Source organism: Phascolarctos cinereus, unplaced genomic scaffold (genome assembly GCF_003287225.1).
Source record: "Phascolarctos cinereus isolate Bilbo 61053 unplaced genomic scaffold, phaCin_HiC Scaffold_4;HRSCAF=312, whole genome shotgun sequence".
NCBI lineage: Eukaryota > Metazoa > Chordata > Mammalia > Diprotodontia > Phascolarctidae > Phascolarctos > Phascolarctos cinereus.
The window spans coordinates 480,760,949-480,774,304 of record NW_027555847.1 but is presented as its reverse complement, the minus strand read 5'-3'; the positions used below and the strand labels follow the sequence as shown (position 1 = coordinate 480,774,304).

The 13,356-nt window shown below is 34.0% G+C and overlaps 1 protein-coding gene across 2 annotated transcripts in view; it reads right to left on the bottom strand.

Moving 5' to 3' along the window:
* Positions 1 to 13,356, bottom strand: part of RB1CC1 (RB1 inducible coiled-coil 1) — a 59,307-nt gene that overhangs the window by 21,933 nt on the left and 24,018 nt on the right. For both annotated transcript variants that reach the window (XM_021005897.2, XM_021005898.2), the window contains exons 11-15: positions 10,274 to 10,335; positions 9,428 to 9,531; positions 8,842 to 8,968; positions 6,847 to 8,747; positions 1,897 to 2,062 (exon numbers count right to left, since the gene is read on the bottom strand). In XM_021005897.2, coding sequence (XP_020861556.1) covers positions 1,897 to 2,062; positions 6,847 to 8,747; positions 8,842 to 8,968; positions 9,428 to 9,531; positions 10,274 to 10,335 — 2,360 coding nt within the window. The remainder of the gene's footprint in view (positions 1 to 1,896; positions 2,063 to 6,846; positions 8,748 to 8,841; positions 8,969 to 9,427; positions 9,532 to 10,273; positions 10,336 to 13,356) is intronic.

Sequence of the window (13,356 nt, the reverse complement as noted above, 5' to 3'; positions counted from 1 at the left end):
AAAAACTGCAAAGAACAGAAATAAAGATATCAGGGAAATGACTGCAACAGATGATGGGCTAATTACATAGTAAGGCAAAGGAATGACAAATACACAGTTCAAGCGCTCCATGAGAAAGCAGGGAAGGCCTCCAACAAGGATGAACTCCAACCCCTGTGGGGGATATGGGAGAATATGGAAAAGAGGTACAGAGAATGCAGTAGGGACTAACGGGCTGTGATGTTCATTCCTGGAGGAATTAACCAAAGCAATGAGATCCCAGATCCATTTGAGAGTTTTCTTATTTAGAAATTAACATCAAATAAAAATGCCAGTTTCCTTTTGAAACTTATTAAAGTTGTAGAAATTATGATACAAATGTGAGTGTCCTATTCCAATTATAAAAATCAGACTTTTTTTTTCCAACAGGAAAGGTCTGTCCTTAAGAAAGGTTAAAACATCTGATATGGGAAAGAAAATGGTGAATGACTAAAGCACTTAGCATAAAGTCCGTTATATAGTAAGCACTACATAAATGTTAGTTATTATTGTTATAGTAAAGACTACTACATTTATGCAAATTCAGACATTAATCAACAGCTTAAATGTACATGGTGCTTTAAAGTTTACTAAGCACACTTTGCTTAGAAAATCCTGGGGAACTTTTGGTACATGTCACTCTTACACAATAAGTCATATTTGTAGGACATAAAATTAGATCCAGTGCACTTTCTACCAAAGTAGAGAACAGTTATCCCTTCCCCATCTTAGTTTCAATATATTTCAGGTCGGGTCAGCATAAAAAATTAAATGGTAATTTTGGGGGGAGTTTTGCAGAACCCACAGATAACATGTGAAGGCCAGCAGAAGACAGAAAAATTTTAGAAATTCAAAAATGCATAAAATATATGTATAGTATTATGGCAACCCACCCAAACTTTACAATGTGGTACTTACTGTAAATACCCCATAAAAGAAAAAAAAATTTCAGACTTCTTCTCTGGTATGAAGGGAGAGCCAAAAAATTTTATGAGGATTTTCCAGATCACGGAGGGCACCACGCACTTAACCCCACAATGTGGAAGGGATAACTGTAGTTATGAGTGAAGCTAAATATCACTTTACCTTTACTTCATCACCCACCTCAATCTCTCCCCCAAAATACTTATAAAAGTAGTGGAAATTTAAAAGGAAAACTGCCAACTTATTTAGAATTTTAGAATTGGCTGGGACCTTAAGAAATCACTTAGTCAAAACCCATCTTTTACAAACCCAGAGAGTTTAAATAAGTTGCTGAATTGCATAACTCCAGGCCAATGTTTTAATCAGGGCTCAAAGAGTCAGCAACTATCTATTAAGAACTACTATGTGCTAGGCATTTTGTTAGACACTAGGGATACATGTACAAAGAATGAAATAATAAATACTCAAAGTATGACATATTTCCAGGAAGATCACAAAGAATTTCATTGTACCCAGGACAGTGTTCCATATGTGAGTACACTCATGAGGGTCATGAGGGTACTCAATAAATAGTTAATCCTGATCAATAACAATCTAATAGATTCAATTTATGTGAAAACAATACCTTCAAAATTATTCACCAGCAAATTAAGTTATTAGCATGCTTTTTGGTATGTTTATGATTTCTGATCTTGTCCTATCATTTCCTAAATTGAAATCAATTTTTCTACTAGATCTTTCGAGAACTTCCTGCATCACTGTCCTAACACAGTCTAAAGACTTCCTCAGTTAGACCTCTTGAATATTATCATTATCATTTCCAAGTCTTAAGAGGACAAGGCTAATAATGTAGGCTCCACAGGCAAATACTACACATTACACACAATACAAACACAGCAAATCCTGCTGCTGTTTACCCCCTACAAACTGTCAAGAAAAGAAAGACAAATTTACCTGTTGTTCTGCAATCAAAGATGTTCGAACATTTTGCATTTCTTCATTCTTTCTTTTTTCTTGTTCTTCAAGTTGCTCTAAAAACTTGGCCTTTTCTTCTTGAAGTTTTTCTTGAAGTTCAGCAACTAAACTTGATGAATCTTCACTGGTATGCTCAATGGGAGGACTTAAAAGTGAATATAATATTGAAAACAGGCTATTAAATTAATGAACTGACTTCTTAAATACTTCAATGATCTTAATGTAGCTTAGAAACTCAATAGGTTTAGAATAAGAGTGATAATATATGATAATTTTTCCCCTCAAACATAGGAATGCCTGAGTAAGAACATATCAATATGAAGTTTGGCTTCCTATATTACAGAAAAAGCAATTGCAAGGACATTATATGAGTAATACAGCAATGTCACCATAGCTAAGAGGGTATAGTTTGTGGCATATTCAAATCACAGAAAGACAGACTAAAAAACGTTCAAAGTTACTCTCCATTCTGAAACATGTTTTTCAGAACATGCTCAGCTAGTAGTTATCTAGGCTATGCCTTAAGACTTCCTTTGAAAGTGAACTCATTACTTCACAAAGTAGCCATTCCAGTTTTAGGAAGCTCTAATGATATGAACTCTGGTTTTGCCAAAATCTGTCTACCTTGCTACTTCTACTTACCGTTGTCAAAGTTCTGTCCTAGAGGTTAAGCCAAACAGAAACATCATGATCTGATAAGTAATCATATTAATCCAAGAAAATGCCCTCACCAATAAGTGATGATCCCATGATCAAATTCCACTGCATCTTTTAGATACAGAGAAAAGCTTCCTATTTTTATTGTCGATTTTCAACATACTACTATCACTATTTTACCATTGGAGAAATAATAATAATCTGAAGTTTATAAAGTACCTTATAAATATTATTTCATTTTTTCCTCACAAAAACCCTGGGAGGTAGGTGCCATTATCTTATTTTTACAGATGAGCAAACTGATGCAGAGGTAAATGACTTGCCCAAGTTCATGCAGATAAGGCCAGTAAGATGAAGCCAGTTTTGAACTCAGGTTTTACTGACTCCAGATCAAGTCAGGTTTGATGTCAGGGAAAAAAATTTAAAAAACCCCAAACTTCCTAACACTTAATGTTGCCCCAAAGGGGCAATGGCTTGTGTCAAGACAGGGTAGATTATTCCTCCTTGGAGGTATTTTAAGCAGAGCCTGGAGATGACAGTGGGATAGCCTTCTTGTATGGGCTGGACTAGATGGGTGCTGAGGTCCCTTCCATCTTTCAAATTCAAGGATTCCATAACCATGCAGCTAGAGTTTAAGAGCCATAGGAATGAAGGGTATTTTCAAATTTATTGTAGTAAAATTGGTTGTTCAAGTATCTTCTTCTTTGTATTCTCTTCAGTAGGTAAGGGTGCTGTCTTGAACAAAGCAGGCATCAGTAAATATTCAGTGAATGCTCTTTTCAAACACCTCTTGCTTGCACAAAGGCTTTCAACCTTTCAAATTTTTGTGTCATGAATCCCTCTGGAAACATATGAGGCCTACAGAACCATCTTCAGAAAGTTTTAAATGTATAAAATATGTATCATTACAAAGGAAATAAATTACATTTAAACGCTAAAAAAATTTAAGAACAATTCCAGATCCCTGGTTGAGAACTACTATTCTATCAAAATCCCTTGACACTTCAATGTCCTTCCTTTAGAGAAAAGAGGGGCAGAAGGGACACTACCTTCAAATTCAATAAAGTTGGGTGGGGGAATCTCTTTGATAAATCATTTATGAAAGAGACTATGGTTTCACGTAAGCTCCAAAAAATGGACCAATCTATGCATGGTATAATTTAATTTAGTTTGTAATAAAATCAAGATGATTTTAGCCTATAAGCCTATGTTAGCCCATTCAAGCCTATGTTGTGCACTTTTCACAATCTCCTTCACTGGTTTTGCTTTCATTCCTTAGGAAAATTGCCCTTCAATCTTTCAAACCCCTAGCTTCTCCACTATAAAATGAGAAGGTTTGACCAATGGTTCTGTTTAGTTCCTTCCAGTTATACCATTCCTTGAATGTTCTTCTAAGAAACAAAAACAAAAAATCTGCCTGTCTTTGGCTATTTTTGTACTAGTACATAATACCTGATTGGATCTAAGAAACAATGTATAGACCCAAACTGTACCTTTACCCTGTTCAGATTCTTAACTGTTTAAGACTGGCTTTTTATTTCCCAGAAGACTTCATCAGTGGGGGGAGGCTGGTAGAATGGGAAAGGAAGGCACGGAGGGGTACTCTAGCAATGCTTCTAAGCAGGAAAAAAATAATGTTGTAACATTCTAATAGTGAAGTCTCCACTGCTACTATTGCTACTAACTATGCTCCCCCTCCCTAACGGCAATCCAAGTAATATATGGAAAATAAGGTAAGGAAATGGCATTTGCTTGGAGACTGAAGTGGCAAAGTAGTACAGTGGAAGTAGGCATGATTTTGGATTCATTTAACCCTACATAAATTTCAGTTTCTTCATCTACAAGACAGGTATAATACTCTTCATGGTGGTTGAGGAAATCACCTCAAAAGACTACATAAAATGGGAGCCATTATTTTTAGACAACTATGTAAGATTTTAAGATCTTAAGTAATATGCTAAAAGCCTACTGGTTGAGGACCCTTGTCATAATCTAACTGGAATTCAGAGTGCTTTCACTTTCAACACTATTTTGTTTATATGTTACAAACAAAACTATAGCTCTATTCTAAATATTTTATTATTCAGTTGATAAAAGTTTATCGTGAGTACTATGTGCCAGGTACTTTGTTAATTAAGCACTGGGGATACAAAAAGAAAAAAAGAAAATTCTAGCTTCTATGATAGTCTCAAAATTCTCTAAATAATATGGCTTCTAAAATTCATTTCTGAAAGATGCTGACACAAATGTATATTGGCTATACATTTTGAATGTATACTATGTAGCTACAAATTCTGAATCAATTCTATACACATGCGCACCTCAACTTTGAAAAATGCACATTTTCTAAGGATGAAAATGAAATTTCTGCATGTCAAATGCTATCTTCCCCACTAACTTTCAGTTTTAAAAAAATGGAGATATTTTCCTTTGGTAAATAATTAGGTTTCAGCCTGAAATAAAATTACAATGAAGAATCTAATTAGCCTTTTATAATCACAAGTTCACAAGTTTGTAAGAAAAATGTGAATTTTATGGTTTATTAACAACACTCAAAACAGAAATAGTAACTTTTAGGATTGATACAATATCTTACAGGTACAAATTTTAAAATGAGCATTCATTTGTGAAGAGGACATATTGGACAGAAAAGTGAACCATCTTTTTTCTCAAACCACTTTGTCAATGTTTAAAAAGAGGATGATGTTATTTTCCTTGATTGTTTAGACCTTATTTTCTAGCACCAGAAGTAAAGTTTTGGCATTTAGAAACAAAAACGCTGAATTTGGGTGATGAGCAGGATGAAAGACAATGAAGAAATAAGTGAATGAACACGGAACAATATTAGCTGTACACTATGGCAAATGAAGAACACATTCCTTAAACATATGGCTTTGAAGACATGAGAAGCTCTTAACTTGCTGTTGTGTATGATACAATTCCTTTATATACAGATGATTTATTAATTCTATTAAGTACAAACATCTATATACTGCACACATATAATAATGAATAGATGTGCTATAAATTTTTCATATGTTTCTTACAGCTATGATTTTGACAGTGTAATTATATCATGATTGTCACATGACAATGGTATTTCAAAGTAAAGTTCCAAAGTAAAGGCATGCCCTGCTTAACTAACATCATTAACTGGTTCCCTAAAAACATGACATTAGGCAAAACATATTACAAGATATAGTTGGTTTCATGGAAATGGGTTGTAAATAGAAAAAAGCGAAGATAAGATTGTTAAATTATAAAGGGGTGTGATTAGAATTACTTATGACTTTACTGCAAAATGATATTGGTCAAGGCAATGTTAAATGGCGCATACTGACAGTTATTTCAGAGAAATATACACTGTATTTGGTATATATACGAGACAGAACATACAAAAAAGGAAAATCCATAGTCTTTAGGTGACCTAAGGTTTTGGGCACTTTTAACTTGCACATGTAAAGCCTCATAATAGAGCCACCAGAAATTCTCTCTATATACTATATTTAGGATGAATCCTAAAACACTAAAATAATACATTTAATACTATAATCTAGGAGTACACACAGTTGTGAAACACTGGGTTCACAAATGAAATTATATTTAACAAAAAGAGCTACACCACAGCAGGCTGCATGTCAAAGATTCAAGAGACCAAATAATGAATGTTATGTAAAGCCCTTTGAAAACCTTAATATAACTATATAAATATTAGCTATTTTTGGTGTTACATGAAGCTTGAGAACTGACCCTGATACTGACACTGATACTTCCTAAATGTTCATTACATTATTGTTTAAAATTATAAACTCCTTTAATGACTAGACAGTAGTATATATATACCAGTTAAAACACAAATTTTGACCTATACAACCAAATGACTCTTCCCAACATTTTCCTACAGTAAACTGAGAAAAAAAACCTGGAAAACTACAACATACACATAATCAGAAATGCAGACTTTAAAAAACTACATTTCTGAAATTAAAATATTTTGAAATTTGTGATTTCAGTCACACACACATGTGCACACACAAAGTACTTTTCATTCAGTCTATCCTCTTAATTTTAAAAGGATATTACACAGAATGATTCGAAACATCAGCCCAAATAACTGATTATTTAACAGTGTTAAAACACACACCGAAATTTTATAAGATTAACATATACATTTAGGGCATATGATCATATAAAAACCATAAGTATAAGAGAAAGTGAGATATAAATCTATTAGCTTCAATTATAAACACTTTCAGGAAACTAAATTCTTACCTTTTGGCTATTTGACTCTCAAGATGTTTAATTTTTTCCAACAGTTCTTTTTCAACAGCATCTCTCTGTAACTCAAACTCTTTAAGGGCAACTTGAACAGCTTCCTCTTTTTCACAATTAAGCTTCTGAACGAGTCGTTCTCTGTCTTGCTCTTGATTCATAACTATTTTCTCTTTGTCTTCCTCAAGTTTGTGGATAATAGCTTCATATTTTTCTGCTTGCTGGGCCATTCTTTCATTGCTTTGTTTTTCAAGGATACTCAATTCCAACTCCAACTTACTCTGCAATTCCACTATTTGTTCTTTCAATTTAGTTTCAATTTCAAAAGTTTGTTGATGTAAAGATGTTACCTTGTTTAGTTCAGCCCTCAGCAAATTTGATTCTTCTTCGTGTCTACCAACCAACTCTGAAATGCACTGATCTTTTTCAATGGTCATTAGCGTTTTCAGCTCTGCTAAACCTATTTGGTAGTCCTCACTATTATCCAGAATCTTCTGGTTTAACTTGCTTATCTCTGATCTCAAGTTTTCTGTTTCTTTTTCAATGAGGACCTTTAAGGTTTCTTGCTGTTGGGCTTTGTTTTCTTCTAATAATATTTTCATTTCATCAGTTTCTGCTTCTTTCAAAGCAAGCTCAACCTCTAACTTGCATCTCAGGTCGGACAAATCAGAAACTTTAAGTTTTAACTCCTGTAACTGTTGTTCCTTTTCCTGGACAACTATTGCATGGGATTCTTGCATTTGATCAAGTCTTTGTTGATTTTCCTTTTTTAATTTCTCTAAAGAAACCTTGTGGTCATTCAAAACTTTTTCAAATTCCTGCGTGTGCTTGTCTTGAAGGGTATCTTCTAGTTCCTTCAGGTGACTCTGCTCCAAACTCTGAAGCTCTGCCCTAAGGATATGTAACTTTTCTTCATTCTCAACGTGGAGCTTTTTTAAGTCTTCCAACACAATTTCTCGTGATTGCTTCAGTTCTTTAATTTCAAAATTTTGGTTCTTCATTGCATGCTCCATCTCTAGCAGCTTCTGATCTTTTTCATTTTGCAAGCACAGGACAGCTTCTTTTTCATTCTTAACCAAAGCAAACTCATTATCTTTATTTTGTAAAACCTCTTCAAGACCTACTAAATCTCCTTTTAATTTTTTAATCTTTTTTTCACTTTCTTCACTATCTTTTATTAACGCATTGAGCTTACCTTCATACTCATTTTTTAAAGACTGCAGTTCTTTCTGATGTTTTTCTTTTAGTGTTATCTCCAGGGAACATTTTACTCTTTCAATGATATTTCGTATTTCTACAGCTGCACATTTTAAAGAATTAGAGAAATCATACTGTTCTTTCTGCACAAGTGTTCTGAAGTGACACAGGTCTTCTTTTATGTTTTGTAAATTGAACTGGGACTCTTGGGCAACAGCTCTACATTTTTCCATTTGAACATTTAGAGAAGCATGGTCTCCTGAATCTTCTTTACCACACATATTTGTATCCTGCATGCGTCTGCTGTCTATTGCATTGATAACTGAAGAATAGAGTGATTCTACCATCATTTCTGGACTTTGTGGGTCACTTATGGGATTAGGAGATGCTAGATTTTCTTCTATTACAAACTCATTCACTGCTGACATAAAATCAGATTCAGGGCTTTCAGCTAAAGAGTCTAAATCTAAAGATTCTTGGTGAAGGGTTTGTTCTATATTTGGATGAGGAATTGTCTCAAAATCAAATGTATGCGCATCAATGCTATCTGGAGACAATTCTTCTAATGGACACACTGGAGGACACAGGGGATCCTGAATAGTGAGTGGAGGAGGAGTTCTAGGTGAGGTAGTAGTTGTAATTCCTGTTGTACTTTCCATCCTTGGTGTAGTAACTGATTGTGGGGACGTCTGACTCATGGAAGCCTAGAGGTAAAAAAGGAAAACAAAAACAGAATTCAATTAAAAAAACATATTCTTAATGTTTATCCACAAATAAGCCAAATAAAAAAACCCTTACCTTTTGTTCACTCAGTAGGTCTGTAATGGTCTGTGACATTTCATCCAAACTTTGTGCTGCTTTCACTAAATTATGTAGCGCAAGTACATGCTGGTGTAGAGGTTCAAAGTCACAAAGTAATGGAACCCTGAGAAGAAGAAGAGTTCTTATTTTAAATTTCTATAAATTTCTATGACGATGACAATGAAATACTAAAAACACGTGATAAATTAGATCATTAAAACCTTCTTTTTTAAAGTATCAGGAATCTTTTAAAAATATCAAGGTAAAGTACTAAAGCACAGCTAAGTAGGTATACTTAGAACACTTATCTTCTGAGTGTAAAAGCTCTTTAAGGGTAGACCACTGATCTGATAGTTGGTTTTATTTCTCATACTGAGCTACATTTCTGCCTAATTAACTTGGTATTCCTCCAGTGAAATCCATGGGACTCCACTAAAGAAGATCTTGAAGCAGTATTTTGTTTTTTCTACAATTATCTTCCTAATAATTTCACTAACTACAACCCAGAATTCAGTATGGTAAACAAATGAACATTTAAACATTAAAATGAATACATAAAATCAAGCACAGTGATGCTATTTACCTGAGTAATGGTTGTACTTCTGAAGGACAGAAAGACTGCAGAAACTTCAGATCAGTTAAGGAAATATCTGGAAGTTCACCATCAAATTTCCGAGGCTTTCGAGTCTGAGGACAAGACAATTTACATAGAAATGTAATACGGGCATAGAACAATGACAAAAACATAATTAAAAAGCAGAAATCAATACATATGATGGGTTTCAATGTAATCAAATTAAGTTGTTAGACACTAAATCTTTCTATTGAAGAGTTCAATTTTCTGTTATTCTTCTGAATAGAAATTGCTAAGACTCACCATAAGTCTCAGTTAATTTTGATCTTATAGTACAGTATTTTAAAAAGGCCTTATCAGTGATATATGGTGACAAAGGATTCTGAAGCACTATCTAATCAACATAATGGTGCTATTATCTATTAGAGATCATACAACCTGTATTTTGTCAATTCACTTGTCTTGTTTATCTTATTTTTATAACTCACATACATTCCTATATTAAATGTGTGTGTATCTATAGACATACAAATATATATAGATACATACACATATTACAGCATTATTTAGGGTATATAGTTTCCTTAATTTTCCAAAAGACCATAACCAGATACCCTCTAATACCAAGAAAAATCCTGATAATAGTATTATGAAAAAAATTTAAGACTTGTATCAGTTGACTCTTTTAAAGAGCTAAATTAAAAAATGCCTTTAAGCACAAAGTTCATTATGCATATAGCGACTATTTTAAAATCTGCCACATAATTTTATTGAGAGTTTCCACATCAGGTTCTTCCCTAATGCCAAATATGTTCAAAATTGTAGAATTTAATGTGTAAGAAAATGCATACATACACAAAAAGAAGGGGGCCAGGAGTCGAGTCCCCTAAACAGACGATTTCTTAAAAAAGATTTCCCTGTGTGAAGAGATTAACAATATGATTACAACAGAAGAAATAAATGAAAGGCAAAAATTATGCCATCTGTGAAAAAACTAAAAAATTTTAAAATAATTACTCCCTTAAAAATTTTATATTCAACTCTTAAGCCTTCAAAAGACATACTCTAATAGATTTCATTGACCCACTTCCTTTAGGAAGCCTTAGTGCTTTTTCTATGCACAAATTCTATTTTATTTACTTATCTGTGTAAATATTGTATTCCCTCTTTTAATGTTAACTCCCTGAAGGTAGGGATGGTTTTTTATATTTTATCTTTATTTACTCAGATCCACAGTGCTTTGTATGTAGCTGATGCTAAATGAATGCTATCACTATCTTTACAAATAGTCCTTGTTAAAAAAAGGGGAGGGGAGGGCAGTTAGGTGGCTCAGTGGAGAGAGCACTGGCCCGGGATTCATGAGGACCTGAGTTCAAATTCAGACTCAGACACATAACACTTACTGGCTGTGTGACTCTGGACAAGACACTTAACCCCAACTGCCTCACAAAATAAATATAGTCCTTCTCTGCAATCTGCCCTCCCAAATCTCTGAGCAGCCCACTTATGCCAACAGGAAGGATCTATAAGCAGTATGTTGGAAGATGAAATTGTAAAACTTCCATATGTCCATTTAAAACTAAGAATTCAGTACCAATAGATCTTTATTTGAGTGTCAGCATTAGTTCTGTTAAGAGAAAAACACCTTTTGATTCACCTGCCCATGATATTAGAAGTTAGCTGATAAGAAGAAAGCACCTAGACACCAAAATATTTATAGCAGCACTTTTGGTGATATCAAAGAAATTGGAAACAAAATAGATATCAATCAATTTGGGAATGGCTAGACAAACTGTGGTACATGAATGTAATAGAATACATACACACACACACACACACACACATATTATTGTGCTATAAGAAATGATGGATGTGAAGAATGAAAAGAACTATATGTATAACTGATACAGAGCAAAGCAAAGCTGAGAAAACAATCTACTCACTTAACTACAACAATGTAAATAAAACACACACACAAAAGTGAATGCTGCCCAATTATAAACAAGAAGCATAGCTCAAAAGAAGTGATGTAAAGACACTGCTACCCCTTTATGGGAGGGGAATAAATGCGGGGACAAGACGGGACACAAATGTTACGTAGTGCACGTATTTTCAGACTTTTGTAATGTACTGAGCAGTTATGCTGATTTTTTTCTTCTTCCTTTTTCTTTTGTTTTTAAAAAACACTGTTATACAGAAGGCATTCTGGGAAGGGATGGGGAAAGGCCAGCAGGAAAAGCTATAGTTATGTAAAAAACAAGATGTTAATAAAAATTTATTAAAAATGAAAAATTAATTCTTAAAAGGAAATTTAAAAGGCAAAATAAAAGACTATTAGATGAAGTGACCTCTGAAATCCTTTCTAATTCTAAGAGTCAAGATTCTATATTTTTTGCTTATTCTATAAGGGGAAAAATCCTGTTTTTCAAAACAAATTATTAAAACTAGTTTGCAGTGTTCAAGAACATTAGACACAATCATGATAAATGAAACCTTTGACTACCAAGTTACCTATTTTATTCTTTTATTTTAGAAATGCAGGCAAATCCAGGTTTTTCTAATAGAGTAACAATGTACTGACATCAATCAATTTTTAAAAGCATAAATCAAAGTCTCCTTCAAAGTGAAAATAACTATAAATTTTACATTAAAAAGGTCAAATTCTTATCAGTTTATTAGTCTATCTGCAATCTACTATCTGCTGCATGCCAAATGATAAAGGCTGAAAGGAATAGATGCCTGTTATAATCTAGCTTGCTGTTTTATGAACTTACATATACAACAGCATAAACTATATTCTTTTAAACACACAAAAGTTATGTGAAATAAATGCCTGATGTATTAGAAAGAATCTTGTGACCCCATTCTAGAACTCCACTACAGCTTGCTTAGGCCAATAATCAGTGCCTAATGATTCTGATATAGAAGACGAGGGAGGAAGATGAAGGCTGATAAGATAATATGGAGGCAGATAAGCAGAAAGCATACAACTAAGAAAAAGAAACCAGAGTTCTGCACCTGGCTTTGTGATCATATACAACTAATGGGGCCCTCTTGGATTCAGTTTCCTTATCTATTAAATAAAATAAAAAGAAAAAAAGTAGTCTTTACTCTCAAGAAAATTATATACTAATGGGGGAAATAATACATAAAATAATGCAAGATATATACAGAGTAGATAGAAAACAATTTGGGAGGAAAAAGTGTTAGCACTTCCAGGATGACTTCCTAACAAAAGTGGAATTTGAGCTGAGTCTTAAAGGAAGCCAAGACGTTAAGAGGTGCATTCCAGGAATGGAGGACAGATAGAAGATGAGTACACAAAACTGTTAAGTAGGCAAGAGGAATGGAGAGGAAGAAGAGGGGTACGGGCAGTCAGATGTATATTCTAGAAAAATCACATTGGAAGCTGAATGGAGGGTAGACTGGTGTAGGGAGAGATCTGAGGCCCAGAGACCAGTTAGAAGATTATTGCAAAAGTTCATGTAGTGATGAGGGACTGAATTATGTTTATATTTTGTGTGAGTGAAGAGAGGGAAATGAAATCCACAGATGTTGTAAACGCAGAAACAAGATGTGGCAACAGACTGGATATATAAAGTAAGTCTGAATGAGAAATCAAGGATGATCCCAGGATGATGGGAAGAAAGATAATACCCTTGACAGTAACAGGAAAGTTTGGAAAAGGGGAAGGTATGAGGGAGAAAGATGATGAGTTCTGCTCTGTTCTGAGTGTTTGAGAAAGCAAATGGTTTTGTAAGGCTAAAGTTGAGGAGACAAGTCTAGGGCTAGAAAAATGAATGGTTCTATCTAATTTAAGGGAGTTAATGAAATCACCAAATGAAATCTTAGCCAGCAGAAAAGGAAGAAGGACCAAGATGGACCCTTGAGGGGGGTGGACACTCAAGGTTAGTAGTTCAAATACAGACACAGAACCA